The sequence below is a fragment of the Peromyscus maniculatus genome, chromosome 12 (assembly GCF_049852395.1).
Source record: "Peromyscus maniculatus bairdii isolate BWxNUB_F1_BW_parent chromosome 12, HU_Pman_BW_mat_3.1, whole genome shotgun sequence".
Taxonomy (NCBI): domain Eukaryota; kingdom Metazoa; phylum Chordata; class Mammalia; order Rodentia; family Cricetidae; genus Peromyscus; species Peromyscus maniculatus.
The window spans coordinates 13,440,489-13,459,262 of NC_134863.1; the positions used below are offsets into that span (position 1 = coordinate 13,440,489).

Consider the following 18,774-nt stretch of genomic DNA (forward strand, 5'->3'; position numbering starts at 1 on the left):
TAGTACATTTTTTTCTAGTTCCATCAGCTGCAGACTTTATAATTTTTTCTTAACAGCTGTATAAAATTAAGTGTATAGACACTATATTTTCTTTTTATTAAACTTTTTAGTCTTATGTGTTTGTGAGCCTCACATGTGTGGGATTGCCTGAGGAACTGGAGCTGGAGTTACAGGCAGTTTTGAACCATGTGGGTACTGAGAACCAAACCCAGGTCCTCTGGAAGAGCAGTAAGCCCCTTTAATGCTGAACCATAACCCTGGCCCCATGTACCACATTTTCATTATATATTCATCATCTAGGCTGCTTCCATTTCTTAGTTACTGTGAATAGAACAGCAATTGTTAATATTCTGACCCATCCCTTGGGGCCACCCTGGGTCCTGACATAAAAGCCTCATTTTAAGGAAAATCTCCTCCCCCCTTCCTCTCTCTTCTGTTCTCTTTCTCCATTTCCATGATGTGTGCACACCTCAGCTTTCTCTCTTATCTTTCCTCCGTTTCCCTCTTTCCTTTCTTTCCATCTATTATAATAAACTCTCCACGCGGATGCAGCGCCTGGGTGTGAATGACTTTCCACGTGCAGCTGCCCCTGCTGCATCTGCCCAGTGTGTTTTCCCTCACATGTGGGATACCCTGGCCTGGCCAGCTGGGAGTTCTCCACTCCTGCAAATTCGTAACAGCAATGAACACAGATGTGCTGCTCAATGCTGTCCTCTAGTACAGCATCACCCTTGCAATCAGGAACGCAGTGCTGGGGTTGCCTGCTCTGGGCATTCGCAAGACCAGTCCTGCTAACAGTCATGGATGGGGGTGGGCTCACAGCGTTCTACCCCTTCCTGCTGAACTATCGGTTATTGATAGATTCTTAAGGAGGGGAAGCTGTTGTCTTCAGTTGTATAGCCACTGCTGAGCCCACCAGGCTACAAAGGAAGCCATGGAAAGTTACATAGGACAAAGCTAACAGATGAGAAGGTGTGGGAGATACGGGGTAGATAAGGGTGTAGGGGAGCTAAGAGGAGATGGAGGTAAAGAGTAATCTGTAAGGATTCTGTAGATGCACAGCTCGAGGGGAGGGGGTCTCCTCTGGCGCCTTATACGTCATCAGCGGGCGACTGCGTCCCAGCCTAAAAGCCAGACATGCACCCCCACGTGTTCTCTCTCTCTCCCTCTCTCCCTCTCTCCCTCTCTCTCTCTCTCTCTCTCTCTCTCTCTCTCTCTCTCTCTCTCTCTCTCTCTCTCACACACACACACACACACACACACACACACACACACACACACACACACACAAACACACACACCCTCTCTGCTCTTGGTCTCTGTCTCTGCTCTGTCTCTGTGCACCCCTCTCCTTCTGTTTCCTCTCTGCCAGGCCTGGATTCTCCTGTCCTATCCCCTCTTCTAATAAAGCCCATTCTAACTCTGGTAACCATGGCTCATGATTCTTCCACCCGTGATTCTTCCACCATCCACCAAACCAGCACCGCCGCTGTAACCAGCGCTGATCTAGTGCCGTATAACCTTTCATAATCTGTACGCCTTAATTTGTTAATTTAATTAACCTTGATGCATAGCCTTCTTAAGATTTCCTTCTGGCTATGATGGGACACCACGTGTAGCCTTGAGGCAGGGGGAAGGGCTAGGACTTGCCTCTACTGGATGTGCCTCCCCCTGGGAGGCCTTGCCTTCTTGTGGGGGGAGTGGGGGGTTAGTTGGGGGTGAAGGCTGGGGGAATGGGAGGGGGAAGAGCGGGGATCTGATTGGTGTGTAAAATGAAAAAAAAATTCTTAATTAAAAAAATGGAGGGAAAAAAAAGATTTCCTTCTGGAACCAAACAAAGAGACCTAAAACTGGGTTGATTTTTGCTTCTGAATTTTTGTTTCACAACTTTTTTGGGGGATTATAGCCCATTAGAAATTTTACCAGGAAAAAATTCAGAACCTGTAGCTATATTAAAGGGTTAAAGGTGTGCATCACCATGCCCGTTTTACATATTTCTAAGCTTCCATCTGTACTGATATTTAAAGAGGGACAATTAGGAGACAGGTGGCCAACTCAGCAGTTCTCAACCTATGGGTCGCAACCCCTGGGGGTTGTTGAAAGACCCTTTCACAGGGGTCACCTAAGACCACTGGAAGACAGATATTTACATTATGATTCATAACAGTAGCAAGATTACAGTTAGGAAGTGGCGATGAGATAATTTTATGGTTGTGCGTTACCACAACATGAAGAACTGCATTAAAGGGTCAGCATTAGGAAGGTGAGAACCGCTGCTCTAGAGGAAGGGAGAGCCTCTGTCCTGAGTTGCCTGACATGTCCTGCCCGGGCATGTAGTTCTACAGATCCGCACAAACTGCCATCCCACGGGGACCCAGCAGAGGCGCACTTCCCACAAGCCCCCAGGCGAGACTGCTGTGCCCGCTGCACACTGACTCACGGAGCTGGGTCCCTCCCAAGAACCAGGTGGACAAGGAGCTGCCCGGGTCCGACTGTCCAACTACTGTCCCCCTAGGCCTCCAGCTGACACCCCCGGGGGACACAAGGCTCAGCAAATAAGACACCAGGACGCCAGGATCTTGTTAACTTGGATATATTTTTTTTTCTTTTTTTTGTCACAGAACACTGTTTGCAGTAGAGGAAATCGGCATTGCAGTCTGGTGGTGTCTTGGCTTCTTCACATAACCAGGACGTGGTCATCCTTCAGCGCAAAAGCCCTCATGGCACGTACCCTATTGAAATTCAGGACGGCTCCAATATCATCTGTTTTTCTTTGTCGTTTTTTAAAAATAAACATTTTTAGATTTGTCCACAGAAGGCCACGCAGGCTCTTGGCTAGCGGAAGACAAGTCTGAACAGTCGCTGCACACTTGGGCTGCCGCCTGCTCCAGGCTGGCAGTTGAAATCTTTTTTTTTTTTCAACTCATTTTTATTAAAAAAATAAAAAATGCTCCAACTATCAGTTTTACAAAATCTCTAAGGGAAACACAAGAGCAAGGTGCTGAGGTAAAAAACACCTGAGGTAGCTTTATTTGTGTGTTTTTCTCATTTTAAAAAAATCTGCAAATTTAATGCCCTGGGCCAACAACCTCGTATAAATTGCTATTTTCCTGCACTTTAAATTTTTAAAGAAAGAAATAATTTCACTACTAAATGTTGATGGCTTGTATACCAAAATGTAAAAAGACAAAGTACATTCTTTCTTTCTGGAGTTTTCCTTTGTTTGGTTGGCTGGTTGGTTTGGAGGGTTCCCGCTTTCCTCTTCCGAGATGGGACAAGTGCCATCGACTCTTGTTCGCTTGAGGAACCAAGTGTAAGCTGAAGCTGGTTCGTGTGTTTCACGTTTGTTCCGTTTGTGTGATGTGATAACTCAGAGCACTGCTTTGCCTGGGGGGGGGGTGTGCATAGATACGGGGGGAACAGAAAAGGACGAAGGGGTTCAGAAGGATGGCGGGCAAAGAGGAAGGGAGGGGAGGGAGATAAACAGAGAGAGATAGAAATATATAGCAGTATGCAAAAAAAAAAAAAAAAACCAGTTTAAAACCTGTGAAGCAGAGAAAGGGGTGCATGGGGTAAACAGGTGACAAGGGCCTGGGGCCCCTCCTCGGGGACGGTATCCCTTCTGTTGATAGACACAGGTGACCCACGACTGCCATTAAGTGTTCCTGACGAGATCTCCCTCCAAGTGAAGTTCGTGTGGGCGGCTCAAAGTTCCTTTCTCTACCAATGGACCTCACCCAAGACTTTATTCTTTGAAGTCTAGAAAAGCCTGCTTTCTCTTCAAAAAGAAAACAAAATTAATAATCGAGTAAAACTTGTAGTTAGTTGAGTTATTTGATATATTATTTCTAAAATATATTAACGCTGCAGGCACCCTGTGTAACCCACAGGCCACACATCTTAACATCTTTCCCCTTCTAGTATGTACAGACATGTACAGAGACAACGCTCCACAGCAAAGAAAAGGCTGCGGATTTCGCTTTGCTTTGAGTCACCTATGTTAGTTCAACTGAAAGGGAGAGCGTCCTGGGAGCCGAGGAGGGATCTGAGTGGATGGGCAGTGGATGGCTGGAAGCCTGCAGAAGCCAGGGGAAGCTGGGCACAGGCCAACTGGTGTTTCTGGGGAACCCGGGCCCTCCCTATGGCCTCCTGGATCCCAGGATGTGCAGGGGTCTGCAGGCCCTGGCTGCCCTGCAGACTTCTCACTCCTCAGGATGGTCTTTGGTTTGCTCCCGATCTGCTGGCTGTTTGGTCTCGTCTCTCTCGGGGGGGTTGGGAGGGTTACATTCATCTCTTGTTTGCTGGCGCCTGTGGGGGCCTCACTTGCTGCGCTGTGAGGCGACTCCCTGAGGGTATTTCTGCTCCTGCTGCTTCACCTGCTGTACAATTTCCCTGATCTTGCGTTGCGCAGTCTGCAGCGGAGAGAGGGAGGGAGGGCACAGGGAAGAGACAATCCCAGTTCTGGGGCCCCCACAGGGAAACAGAGGGCTCCGGACTTGGGAAAGGTTGAGTGCTCGGACCAATCTTACTTCCCCCAGGTCCCTTCTGCCCACGCTCAGCTGCCAGGGACAGAAGTTTTCTTCCCTTCACCAAGCCAGCCGGGTGCAAGGTGGGAGGGGGCGGGGAGAGGAGGGTGCACTGGGGTGGGAGCGGGGGTACCTAGCAGCTCACAGGGAGCAGATGGCCAGGGAGTAGCAGGAGAGGTCAGTGATGGGGTGGAGGCCAAGGGCCCTGCCACGCCCACCTGAGCTCTGGTGTGCCCCTCCCCTCCCCACCCCTTTCCGAAGCACTGGAAAGACCAGGAAAGGGGAGACACTAGCGCCCTGACAAGCCCTGAAGAACAGGAGTTCCAACCCTGAGCCACAGCTTCCCACGGGCTGAACTCTGCCACTGGCCCAGGCAGCAGTCACAGGCAGCTGGCCACCGAGCAGCTGGGAGTCGTTTTCACAGCTGCCCTTCTTCTTTGGCCTCCAGGAGGATCACAGCCGCCCTCTTCTAAAACCCGCCCAGCAAAAAAGCATCAAGACATCGAGGCCACACACTGGGCCACATGTCCCTGCAGCGCTGGCTTCTGTGAGTGCAAGGCAGCAGTGACGTGGAGTTCTGGGGAGACCCGGGAAGAGAGCGGCAGAATACTAGGTCCCTTTCCTTGGTATTCTGAGCCGCCCCTTGGGGACTTCTTGCCCAGCGTCCTGATGTCGTCTTATGTAAAGTCCTCTTTAAGAAAAAACTCCCCCTTCATTGTCTCTCCTGACTCATGCCAGAGGTAGAGTGCACCTCCCTCTTTCGCGCTCTCTCTCTCCCCCTTTAATAACAAACTTTCCGCGTGGACATCTGTGTCTGGATGCTGAGATTAAACTCTCCACCTCTCCACACATCTGCATGGCCGGTCTCCCTCACCCACCAGGGCACCTTGGCCCAACCCGCCAAGGCCTCCCTCGTCACAACACCTCTGTGAGTAGTCACTTTCCACAGTGAAAGGTGGCCACCTGGCTGCTCTGCTGGGGGCTGGCTGGACATGTGGCTCCTCAGAGGAAGGCTGGGAGGGCAAGCGACGCTAAGCTCCCGACCCCAGCGCATCATGCTAGGAGCCTTGCACCAACCGTTTCCAGTCCCCGAGGTCAGGGGCCAGGGAGGGCTTCCCCCGTGTGTGCTGTGTGGTGGTCAGGAGGGGCTTTAAGCACACGGCCACTCGACACAAATACAGTACGTGAATTAGTGGGAGGAGCTGGGCAGGAGGCAGGGCCCTCACAGGATAGTACCTGGCTGGCGAAAAAGTGTCCGATGATCCTGACGATCACTTCCTCATTTTCATCTGGGGTTTGGTCACGAGGCACGATAACTTCTGCGCTTGTCAAGTTCTGGAGCTCATTGACCTGGAAAGGCAGAGAAGGAAGTGAGTGAGTAACACACACACACACCCGGCCCCCCAGCCCGCCCACCCCGGTCACCCATGAAGCTGATACTTGGGCTGTGGACGGAGAAGCTAACCGCCCGCCCCCTTTCCTTCTCCTGCCTCAGCTCCTGTAGGTTTGGCTCCAAAGGGCTGACTGACAGAGAAATGGGGGTGTAGCCCTAACTCCACGAGGCTCTGCCTCTCAGGCTGAATGCTCCCATTCTGCAGACACTCGTGCGGACTTCTAGTAAGAGCCCAGGTCAGTGGCCCACTTCTGGACCTGCTTCCCTGGCTGCTGGCCAGGAGCTATGGCCTCCTCTGACTCAGAATAAACCCACCCACTTCCTTCTCCTCCCTCTCCTCACCCCCCCCCCCCCCGCCCTCTTCTTTCCTTCCTTTGCCCCCTCTGCTCCCTTTGGGCCAAGGTTGGCCTTGAACTTGCTCTATAGGCGAGGATGACCATGCACTTCTATCCTCCACTCTCCGTTTGGCTGGGTTCTACCTGCCCTGGCCCTTGGCATTGATGCTCAGCTCACAGGCAGGGTGAGGGGCTCAGAGGGGTGGCCACCCACAGCTGGGGAGAGAGAGGATTCAGTGACCGCTTCCAGTCTCGGTCTCCAGCACTTCAAGTCTGTCGAGCGGTCAGTGTGCGTACCTGGGGTTTGGACTGCACTTGTGGATCCTAGCCAACTACATTCTCTTGTGCATGACTCACCACGTCTAGAATCTGCGCTGCCCGACCCCAGTTCCTGCCACTCAACGTCACTTCATCATCACAGGCCCAGAACTGCTCCGGTCACCTCCTCACCAAGTGAGAAAGCCAAATTCTTGTGTCCACAGATAACCTATTGATGTCTAGGGATCAATATTCTTTTCTCGGGGGGGGGGGGGGGGGGGGCGGCTGAAGGTTGACCCCAGGGTCCCATACTTGCTAAGTGCATGCTCTATCGCTGAATTATGCCTCCAGCTCCGCAATCCAGCTGACGTGTGTTACTGAGACCTTCAGACTGGACACATAAATTACACTTTCTCACCCTATTGCTGAGCTAACTCCCCTAGAGCGGATGGCCAGACTTGAGAAAGAACCAGAAAATGGGATGTGCAGTAGGGAGTGAGAGGGTCCCTGGAGACTGTGGTCCAGAGACAGCACAGGGCAGCTGCAGCCTCCGAACTTGGAAACCAGACAGAGAGGGGTCTCCAACGGGTTCTATCTGCTACATGTGGATGTGAGGGTGGGGGTAGGTGGGACGGGAGATGGCCTTCTTGTCTTGGGATATAAACAGGGCTGGGTGGCATAGTGCTCAGGAAGAGGGTGGGCTTGACACCATGGAACTGGGCCCTTAGTGCTAGAGCCCAGCGGATGACCTTTCTGTCCTTGGAATCCCCATGCCTCATGCATCCTGCACGTGCCGGAGCCCAAGCGTGTCAGCCCAAGGCCCTCAGACATGCTGAGAGCGAGCAAAGGAGCGAGTGAGGGTCTGAGGGGAACCGGGCATGGCCAGGGCAGGGAACTCATCCAGGTGAAGGGAGTCGGGAGCCAGCTTACGGTTTTCCCCCCTTTGCCGATCACGCGGCCGGCTGTGGACGAGGGAACACGGATGTGGGCTTCCAGCTTCACCTCTTCTTTGGGGTTAAAGAAGTTTTCTTCCTTCAGCTTCCCAAAGATCCGTCCCTGAGCCTGAGGACAAGATGACTGGTGATCGGGCCACTCGGTCAGCGCTGTGCGGGAACTCGGGAGTCCCAGGGACGGGATGTGTGGGCTTCCCTCCAGGCACGGGGCAGCTGCCCACCCGCCTCAGTTCTGCCACCCATCTCAGCCACCACGCTCCACCGTCTGTGCATGCTGCCGAGCCTCGTGATCTGCAGGTGACTGCTTCCTCTAAGGAACGTGTGTGTCTAGGCAAGGGCAACCGTGAGCCACCAAGACTGCACCCTGTTTTCATATGCCCAGTGCCTGTAAGTACGTGATTGGCTGAATGTGTTTAAGGCATTCTTAACCCCCCTCCACTGTATGCTCAGTTCTCTGGTTACTGAAGGAGGCAACAGGATCTGCTAAGTCTCAACACGCCGCTGCTTTTGTGGTGCTGAGAATCAAACTCATGGCCTTGCACATGCTGGCCAAGTCATCATCTCATCATGTACTTAGTCGTTAGTATGTTGTGGGACCATCGCCACTATCCAGAATATTCTGGATCCATCTCAGGGATGGGACAAGCCCATAATCCCAACCTTTGGACAGTCGAGGAAAAGAATTGCAGGTTAAGACCAACCTGAGCAATTTAGTGAGGCCCTGAATCAAAACTGAAAGAAGAGGACTAGGAATGTGGCTCAGTGGCCGAGTGCTTGCCGCCTCCTATGTGTGAGGCCCTGGGCTTAATCCCGAGGACTGCCCGCCACTCTCAACCAGCCTACGTCTTTCTCTATGGTTTGCTACTGGACACATGCACGTGGAACCATGGCCTCCATGCTCTTATTTCTCTAGGGTCATTCCTCTGTAGCATGCATTGGACAAATCATTCTCTTTTGTGGACATACCACATTTTGTTTATTCAGTGCCAAGCTTCTGGTCCCCTGTGATTTTCATTGTAAGAGCTGAACTTTTATAAATCAAAGCACATTTCTGACTTCTTGAAACGCAAGTTTTAACGTTCCTCGAGGAAGGACATCAGACACAGAGCCATGCTCCTCGCAAAAGAACTCTCCCCCAACGCTGCTAGAATTCCCTCACAGACTGCCAGAACTTCCACGACAAAAGGTTCTCCTCTGCACCTATGTTAACGCTCTCAGCTGGAGAAGCCCAAGACGGCCGCCCAATCAGAGACATGCTGGAGGCACTGGCCAACTGGGCACCAACGGACACCCTGCCTTTCCATGGAGAGAAGACAGAGCACAGAGGAGAAACGAGGAACCAGGCACAAGTCTGACCCGTGAGCAGCAGAAGGGGAAGTGGACACCAGGCTGGCAAAGCAGCACCTCAACTCCCCTGGGCCGTCTGCCCAGCACCCAGAGCCTGCGGGCCGGCATGGGCTTTGGTACTGACCTTGAACTGGGCTTCAGGTGGCCCGGTGATGATGACCATCCTTTCACTGACATCTGGACCTTCTGCCGGAGCTATCTGCGGTTTGAGAAAAGGAACGTGCTGATGCCAAAGCTCCTGTGCTTGCCGGAGAGCATTAAGAGCATGCCGGCACCAGCTGATGACCAGCCTCTGCCTCTGAGCGCCACACATAATGCCACCTCTGCCCTGGGTCTTAGGAAGTCTGACCGTAATTCTCAGTATCAAATATGGGTCTCTGGCTACCCAGGGCCAGTAGTTACTGCCTGTCCCTGCAGTGAGCACCCTTCCAGAACTTGCCTCTTCCCTCAGCCAAGTCCTAGGAGATACAGGCTCTGCCAACCCCCAGGCTCAGAGGGAAGGGAAGGTTAGTCCACAATGCTCTCCAACTGGTATCTAGCTGCTTCCCGCCATGACGAAAATGGACTAAACCTTTGAACTGTGAGAAAGCCCCAACCGAATGCTTTCTTTTATAGGAGCTGCCGTGGTGGTCATGGTGTCTCCTCACAGCAACAGAACATGTACTGTGACAGGAGTTGGCACCAGGGAGTGACAGGCCTGACCACGCTGCTTGGGGGTGGAATGTAGACTTTGGAACTTTGGATTAGGAAAGCAGCTGAATGCTTTAAGCAGGGCTTAAGGAGCCACTATCACTAGGAGCATGACGGCCAGTGTTGAAGGCAATTTGGACTGTGAAGTCCCAGCTCAAGAAGGTTCAGAGGGGAAGGGTATTAGTAAATGGCCTAGAGACCATTCTTGCGATGTTTGGCTGAAAAAAAAAAAAAGGGGGGGGGCTGCTTTTTGCTCTTGTCCCCACCCCCCACCCCCCAAAAAAATCTGCCTGAGGCAAAATTGAAGCATTTTGGATTAATGGCACTAGCAGAGATTTCAAGATAGACTAGCACTGATTCTGTTGTCTGGATATTAGTGGTCACTCTCATGCAGATCTATAATGAAAAGGAGCAAGCTGAGAAAGGGAAAATACAAAATGTACATTTTGAGGAGAAAAGGAACACCAGGGAGTATAATAGAGATAAGTCTCGTACTCAGGGAGATAAAAAGTTTCAAGAAAAGCCTGATGCTCAATGGAATAAAGGGAGTGGTGACCTCAGGGCAAGATCCCACCCAGCTAAGCTTCCAACTTGTGAAAAGGAATTAAAGAAAAGTTTAGTCATGAAGAAAACCATCAACAACAGAAAGCTGATGAAAATGTATTTGAATGAGGGGGACAAGTTCCAGGACCAGCAAACAGAACTTGGCAGCTTCAGCCATGTGGTTCTGGCTTTAGAGTCCAGGATACAAGTCAGGTGCTGTGGACTCTCCCTCCATGGCTAAGAAAAGCTACAGACACCAGTGTGCTGGGGCCCAAAGAGGCCATTGTGTGACGCTGTGAAAGTGAAGCCTGGATTTCACTGGAGACCCCAAGATGTTGGAGATGCCACAGTCATGAGGTAGCTGCTGAGGAAAGCTACTCATGGGGAGTGGAACCAGCTCAAGAGAGAGCAGTGTGCTGCAGTCAACAGAGCTGAAAGGAGTTGGAGATCTGAAGAGCGCTTGATATCAGACCTGGAGATGCAGAGTTTGGACTCTGTCCAGATGGTTTTTAGTTTTTAGTCTTGCTTTGATTCACTAATTCCTCACTATGCTCTCTTTCTTCTCTTTTGGAATGATAAAGTATATTCTGTGACATTGTATGTTGAAAGTATGGCACCTGATTTTTGATTTTGATTTTATAGGGATTATAGTTAAGAGATTGTCATGCATTTCAGAAGACACTTTGAACTTTGGAATTTTAAACAGTGTTGAGACTATTATACACCACAGGGACTTTTGAAGCTGGACTGAATGCGTTTTTGCATTATGATATGGCTACAAGACTATGGGGTCCAGGGAGTGGAAAGTGATGGTTTGAATAAGAATGACCTCCAGAGGTTCACAGTGGAACGTCTAGGGAACCGCACATTGGTAGAACACTGACTAAGACAAGGTCTTTATTACATTTTCTCCCAGCACATCTCGACTTCCTTAAACAAATCTTTAGGGGAGGAAGAGGAAGAGGAAAAAGGAGAAGGTGACAACAAAACTGAGCTGGACCTGGCAGTTCATGTCAGTAGCCCCTGCTACTGAGGAGGCTGAGACAGGACGGTCATTCGAGACTAGATGTTAGAGGTTAGCTTGAACACACGCACGCACGCACGCACGCACGCACGCACACACCTCTCCTCTCAAAAACAAAACAAGTAAATTAAAACTCAATCATCAAATCAAGGCAGAATGAAACGTAATTCAAAGTCAAATGAATGGGAAGCACATCAGGAACATAGCGGTGAGGAGCCAGGAGCCACAGGTGAGCACACAATGCATCGTGCAACGCCTGACACAATTCTCAACTCAGCTTCTCTAGAGCACTGGCCCAGCCAAGCACAGTGACAGCAGAGCAGAGCACACTCAGGAGGTGGAAGCAGGAGAATCAGGACTTCAAGGTCATCACAGGCGCCAAGGTAAGCTGGCGGTTAGCCTAGGCTATGAGACCAAGTCGCAGGCAAGCAAACAAAAGATAGGTGGAACATCGTCCATTACAGGGCCGCTCAGGCAGAGGGAACCCAGGGTCAGGGAGGTGCCATTCACTCTGCTCTGTGGTATACTGTCTCCAAAGCTCAGAGACCTTCACTCAGAGGTCTGATTCTGTTTTCACCCCATCTAGGCTCTAAGCCAGGGTCTACCCTGGGACTTCAGGGTCCAGTGCTGTGTCCCAGCTTCCTTGGGAACACTCATCCACTGCATGGTGTCACCTTCACTGATCTAGAAAGGAGGACCCTTCATCGAGACCTCTGGAGACTCCTCTGGCCTTGCTTACTTACTCTGTGGCATGAGGACAAATGAAAGACATAGGTAACCAGTAAGCAAGCTCCCGAGGACCACCCTCCATGGTGGGCAGTTATTGCTTGGTGGTAGCCGCAGCATGTTCAGGGGATGGAGACTGGGGCAGGCTGGCCCTGAGACAGGTGGCAGGAAGCCCTGTCTACTTCAAGATTCACCATTGGCACAGAGTCCTGAGAATGCTGTGGAGCGATGCCTACAGGACTGATCAGACCTGCGTCTGAACTCCCTCGCTCTTCGTTTCCCTGAAGGCGCTAACTGGGAATGACTCTGAAGATCAGTAAGGTTGCTACAGGAGGAGGAGGCCGTGGAGCAGAAACAGGACAATCTGGGCAAGTCTCGGCTGTCACACTCTGTAGTTTTGTGGCCTGGGTAGATAGTCAGACCTCCTGGCTCCACTTCTCATAAGCATTAGCAAATGGGGAAGTTATTGCTGTGGTCAGCAATAGCAGATGGTCAGGATCCTAGAGGTCAATGGAATTTATATCTAAGAGCCTAGGCTGCCCACTTAGGTTCCTTGCTCAGTTCCTATTGTCTCACTTCTTCCAGTGAAGTGGGGCTTGGATGAAGGAACCCCTCAAAGCTCTTTGGTCCAAATTGTCTCACTGTGGGTTTTCAGCATCTCAGACTACAGCACTGAGCACCAGCAAAGATCTCCTGGATGCAGCCAGCCTGTTCTCATCCCTACTTTCTCCACTGTCTAGGCCAGGAAGCTGCCTGTGTCAGGCCACTGGACATAGAGGACCGCATGTCCGCATCACAGCCGCCCGGTCTAGGCTTCACCCTGTGTGAGTACGAGTCTCTGACTGCAAGCAGACAGATGCAGGCTGAGGGTGCAGCAAGGTGCAGTTCTTTGCCAACGGCACTGCAGTCCTCATTCTGCACAATTCAGAATATTCTGGGTTTTCCTGTTTGTTTATTATTTTCTCTGTCATACTTGCTGCAGGAGAAACTCCAGCTCTTAGGGAGAAAGTGTAAGTATTCTTTCTCTCCAAGTCATGAGACTCAGTTTCATAATTCGGGGTTGTCTCATGGTAGCCAATTGTCTTCCACAGCAGTGGGAAGTGTTCCTGGCAGTGTTTAGCATCTTAGCAGAGCTGACAGACGGGCTTGAAGCAGGCCCACACCAAACAATCCTTGACAACCGAGAGAGGCAGAATCTGGGGCTAACGGCAGCCGCATCTGCACACACCAATTTTCAAGCCAAGAGGACGTCCCTAGCCTTCTGCTCAGTCCTGGCCTCCTAACAGGTAATGCCATCAGCTCTTGTCTGCCCATGATTTTATCAGCACCTTCCAGAAAGTTCTTCATTCAATTTGTTTTCTCATAGTCTGTAAGTCCTTGAAGCATAGACTAATGCTGTGGGATGGTCTGTATGCCAAATTGCTCTGATTGGTCAATAAATAAAACCTGATTGGCCGTGGCTAGGCAGGAAGTATAGGCAGGACTAACAGAGAGGAGAAAACAAAGAATAGGAAGGCAGAGGGAGACACTGCCAGCTGTGTGGCATGTGAAGATGCCAGTAAGCCACGAGCCACATGGCAAGGTATCGATTTATGGAAATGGATTAATTTAAGCTATAAGAACAGTTGGCAAGAAGCCTGTCACGGCCATACAGTTTGTAAGCAATATAAGTCCCTGTGTTTACTTGGTTGGGTCTGAGAGGCTGTGGGACTGGCGGGTGACAAAGATTTGTCCTGACTGTGGGCAAGGCAGGAAAACTCTAGCTACAGACTAATGACGCACCGGTGTGCTGAGTGCTAGCACAAATGCTCCTTCCACTCGAGCACATCCCCTCAGCTGGGGGGTGGGGGGGATCTTCAGCCTTCTTTTATCCTCTTGAGAAGAGGGGACAATGCCAATCCTCAGAGGACCCGGTTTGGTCAGTACTAGTATCTTTCTTCTAACGTAGTTGTTTGGTGGAACTGGAAAGGACTATGAAGAAGAATGGGAGCAGACAGGAAGGGTCCTGGAAATACATTCTGCAGATTCTGTCTCTAGGTGGTGTAAGAACTGTCTGGCACTGACCAGAGGAGACCAAGGGGACAGGCAGCTGGCAGCAATGATCTTACCTTGATAGAGGCACCAGCAAATCGAGCCAGCTGTTTGATGTGCACCCCCTTTTTCCCGATGATAGCACCCACAGCCTGGGTTGGGATGAAGAGATTCACAGTCTCCTGCTCTGGGTACTAGAAAAGAACACGTGCGAACTGTCAGGCTCACTGGGCACCTCACAGCCCAGCCAAGTACCGTAAGAGTATGGGAAGGCCTCACTACCCAGGGAGATGGCCAACACGGCATGGTGGATCTTTGTGTGACCTGGTGCTCTCTACATGAACCCAAGCGGGATTGCATGAGCCTACAATCCCCTCTGGGTCTGTTTGCTGGGCACAGGCAGCCTGGGTTCTCTGATATGCACAGATTTGATATGTATGTTTCCTGTGCCTTCATCCGAGACCAGAATGGTTGTGGGGGCTCAGTGGATTAAAAAGTGCTTGTCACGCAAGCCTGATGGTCTGATCCCTGGAACCCACGGTGGGAGGAGACATTTTCTGAAAGTTGTCCTGGCCAGCCAAACACACCTGCCCACAGACAGAGGGACAGCTGTCCAGTCCCTCCATAACTAGAAATACCATTTCACAAGGCGGCTCACTCTGTGCCCAGGCCCCATGGCGAGTACCAGGGATGGGCAAGCCACTTGTCCCTGGAAACCCCCGAGGAAAGAGCGGCTCTTAGGTCAGGCTGCCAATGGTTCTTGTGGGAGTGCTGTGTCTTCAGGGTCAGACTTTGATTAAAGAACACCGACAAGGAAAAAAAAGGTGTGGTGTGGTGTGTGCCTATGCACACGTTCATGGGCACACGCACACATTGGAGGCCCGAGGTTGATGCTGCCGTCTTCCTCACTCACTCCCTCCCTTAGCTTTGACACCGAGAATCTTATGGGACCTGGCCAGTGAGATCCAGGGGTCCCATCACTACTTCCTCAGCACTAGGAGCACCACCACACCTGACTTTTATGTGGGTGCTGAGGATTTGAACCCAGGTCTGCAGGTTTGTATGGCAAGTACTGTGCCAACTGCGCCACATCCCTTGCCTACTGGAAACTTTTCTTTAGCTTATTAATATTTGCTAACTGGTTTTCTTTGTGTTTTTAATATATTTTAAAAAGTGTGTGTGTGTGTGTGTGTGTGTGTGTGTGTGTGTGTGTGTGTGTGTGTGTGTGTGTGTGTGTACGTAAGTGCAGGTGCCTACAAGAGCTAGAGACACTGGATCCCCTGGAGTTACACGTAACCGTGAATCACCTGATGTGGGTGCTGGCATCTCCAGTCCCCTGAAGAGCAGTGTGCACCCTTAATGACTGAGCCACAGCTCTAAGTCTTTGGTTCTTTAAGGAAGGATTTTACCCTGTGTGTAGCTTAGGCTGGCAGGAAACTCACTACACAGCCCAGGCTGACCACAAACTCAATCCTTTCACCTCCCACTCCCAGGGTCATCTAAGAGGCCACACAGTCGAGGAGGCTCCCCAACACTGAGTGAGAAGCAGGGTGGCTTGGTGCTTACACTCTGAGCCATATCCTTCTGGGACAGCCTAGAGCCACAGTGACCAGTCACACTGTAACCAGTCACTGGCCTGTTCACCGGGGCCATGTGGGGCAGCTGTGGAGCAGGAAGGATGGTGGCCGGGGCAGGTTTGAGGGGCACTTACGGAGTGATGATGCGGGAATGGGCCGAAATGGTGATGAGGGTACAGACTGGAGAAGTATCCGGAGTGGGTCTGCATATTAATGAGACGTTCAGTGAGTCAGGTGTCCGTTTCCAGGCGGCACATGTGCTCTGTAACCAACACCACCGTCCCATCCACAAACTTGTGCCTTTGTGTCTCTAATCCCTGAACCCTTGACAAGGTGTCACCTGGCTGCATCAGGCCCCGGGCCGGCCGCAGCTTCTAAGATGAGCCTTGCTCTCTAGGCATTCAGCCCAGTCCCACTGCTCAGACCCGCCTTTCAGTGAGGACAGGGCTCGTGGCTCCTGTTCCATGGGGGAACGACAAGTTGTGCATTACAAGCACAGAGAATCCTGGGGACAAAAGCCAAGAGTTATTCAGAACAAGCAAATGTGATCTTGGGAGGACGGAGCAGTTAGCTGCATCAGAGATTCCCAGAGGAACAGAAGCTCAGTGTGGAGAAACTGAGAGTGTCAGTAAGAGAGAGGGAGCAGACAGACAAAGACATCGTGTGCAGATGTGGAGAGGAGAATCAGGAGGGCAGATGTGGACTCACGACGCAGAGCTGGCTATGAAAAAATCACAGTTGAAGCAGTAGCTACTTTTTAATTGAATACCTGCAGTATAGCAGGGACAATGATATTCTACATCTATTTATAAGTTCTTAACCCGCATAGTGATAACATACCCGAGTTCATAGTCTTCTGGGTAGGACACTTACTAAGTGAGCAAAGCTGTGTTAATTATGTTTTACATAAGGTCATGTAAACAGTGCTATCACTGTTACCCCCAGCAAGACGGTGGCAGGTGCGGAGCACCAAGGCACGCAGCCCTGCCCGACAGAGGGCCATGTGGGTGAAGCTTGGAGCCCGAGGACAGCTGAGGCCCCGAACACATTTCAGGGTGATGTGTGTGTCTTCCACCGTCTGCATCTCCAGCTAGACTCAGCTCCAGATTAAGATCCACCTGTGATTTCTTACCAACAAAACCAACTGTTCTTTTGAGCTCGGAAAGAAAAGATGAGTGCTTCCCAGGTTCTAGGGAAGGGCCACAGCTGTGGGCAGCATCAGGGCTCTTGCTCTGGTTGAACTGAAGAGACTGCAGTGATGTCTCTGCCCACAAGAGGGCATCACCAGACTGGGATCCCAGGAAAGCCTCGCGTTTTGAAGGTGGGCCAAGAGGAAGCTGCATCTTTTTGAAAACTCTCTGGGAAGCACAGGGACTCCAGGTCCTTTATCTGTGCAGGCTCCTGTTCTGGGGTGCGGCTAGTAGGCACAGGGGAGATGATTCCTGTAGCTTTTTCGCTCAAGGCTCTAAACCAAGGGAGATAGGGCCTCTGCCTGCCTCTGGCCAGAAGCATTATTCCTTCAGTTCTCATAGCAAAAGTGATTCCTGTAAATTGTGATTCTAACACCAATGCAAGGCCAAGAACAGATCTAGAGCACAGCTTGTATTCCAAGTCCTCAGGGTCCTAACATGAACACGGCCCAAATCAGAACCATCCTGGGACAACGAAGAGATTTTTAAATAAGCTATAAAAGGGTGATGAGGACAGACTCCTTTTATCCATAAGTCAGAGCCACAGGATTGCTAGAAGGACAGAATTCTTTCTCAGCAACCAGGAAGTCATTTCTAGCTGAGACTCGGACCTAATCGAGTGTGAATCTCTAGCTCTTTTACAAAGTGGACCATTTTTTCAAAGCTTTCTGAGTCCACCCACAAACTCAAATGCCTATATCAGATTGTGTTTGACCATCCACTCACTCACTCACAAGCTTTTGAGCACCCATGTGGGAGACCTTATTTTAGGAGACAGGGACACAAAGGACTTATGGTCTATGTGGGAGACAAATGCAGAAAAGAACTTCAGAGAAGTCTTCAGACATTGACCACAAAGACGGAATGAACGAGCAGCCCCTCCGGCTGGGCCTGGAGACTCCAAGCCCAAGATCACACATGGCCCTCGGCAAGAAGTATGTGGAACAGCGGGGTTCCTAGGTCAGGCCAGGATAGGTTGGCCTCTTTGAAATTTAGACAGAAGGCTAGCATGGCAAATACAAAGGCATTTGGAAGGGCATAAGGAGAAGGCAGGGGGTTGAGATCATGCCTTGTAGACCTGGTCCAGATGTGGACTGACCTCAAGAACATCTGTGAGCCAAAGAGTGTGGACTGTTTCAAGTACGAATGAGTATTTATCTACAATGAAGTCGGTGTCTGTGTCCTTTCTCTTCCCATCTCCCCTTGCTAAGGTGGCGGTGACGGTATCCAATAGAAAGTGATAAATTGTTTCCTCTGGTGATATATATATATATATTGGTTTCTTGAGACAGGGTTTCTCTGTGTAACTGCGCTATTTCTGGATCTCACTCTGTAGACCAGGCTGGCCTCAAACTCACAGAGATCCGCCTGGCTCTGCCTCCCGAGTGCTGGGATTAAAGGTGTGTGCCACCACTGCCGGGCATATTCTTTTTTTTTAAATGGTTTTATCAAGACAGGATTTCTCTTTGTAGCCCTGGCTGACCTGAAACTCACTCTGTAGACCAGGCTGGCCTCGAACTCACAGAAATTCATCTGCCTCTGCCTCCCAAGTGTGGGAATTAAAGGCGTGTGCCACCACTGCGTGGCTCGCTCTAATTTTCTTAATAAGAGTTGCAGACTTTCACTTTTCCATTTTCTACTGGCTTATGTATTTGATGGTGACAGTTCCCTGTATTCCGGGCTAGCCTCAAACTCCCTGTGTAGCCGAGGATGAACCTCTGCTTTGCTGCCTCACCCCTCTGTGCTCTGGTGACACGTGACTCCACACACCTGGCTCCTGCGGTGCCCAGCACCCAGCCCTGGGCCTCACACCTGGCTCCTGCAGGCACCAGGCCCTGGGCTTCTTTGCCTTTCACAAGTACTTACCAATTGGGCCCAGTCTCCTGCTAGGGACTTTTGTTAAATCTACAGGTGATAAGGGTTTCCTGCTCATTGTGGCTGTCTCCTGCATTCTCTGGGATCTTGCTTTCTTTCAGAACTTGATCACTGTGTCTGTTGACTGGCCTCGCTGCCCTCCCCCCCCTCTCAATTTTATTTTATGTGCATTAGTGTAAGGGTGTCAGATCCCCTGGAACTGGAGTTACAGACGGTTGTGAGCTGCCGTGAGGGTGCTGGGGATTGAACCTAGGTCCTTTGGAAGAGCAGCCAGTGCTCTTAACCACTGAGCCACCTCTCCTACCC

At 50.9% G+C, this 18,774-nt stretch overlaps 1 protein-coding gene across 4 annotated transcripts in view; it reads right to left on the minus strand.

The window, feature by feature from the left end:
* Nucleotides 1–2,577: 2,577 nt before the first annotated feature.
* The window catches only part of Igf2bp2 (insulin like growth factor 2 mRNA binding protein 2), a 120,642-nt gene continuing 104,445 nt past the window's right edge, over nt 2,578–18,774 (minus strand). For 2 of the 4 annotated variants that reach the window (XM_076548607.1, XM_076548608.1), the window contains 6 exons: nt 15,538–15,606; nt 13,904–14,020; nt 8,937–9,011; nt 7,443–7,574; nt 5,763–5,876; nt 2,578–3,387 (listed from right to left, as the gene is read on the minus strand). In XM_076548607.1, the coding sequence (XP_076404722.1) occupies nt 3,118–3,387; nt 5,763–5,876; nt 7,443–7,574; nt 8,937–9,011; nt 13,904–14,020; nt 15,538–15,606 (777 nt within the window). In that variant the 3' untranslated portion in view covers nt 2,578–3,117. Of the gene's footprint in view, nt 3,388–3,494; nt 4,413–5,762; nt 5,877–7,442; nt 7,575–8,936; nt 9,012–13,903; nt 14,021–15,537; nt 15,607–18,774 lie in introns of those variants that run through there. The other 2 variants (XM_076548609.1, XM_076548610.1) reach the window with 2 other exon arrangements.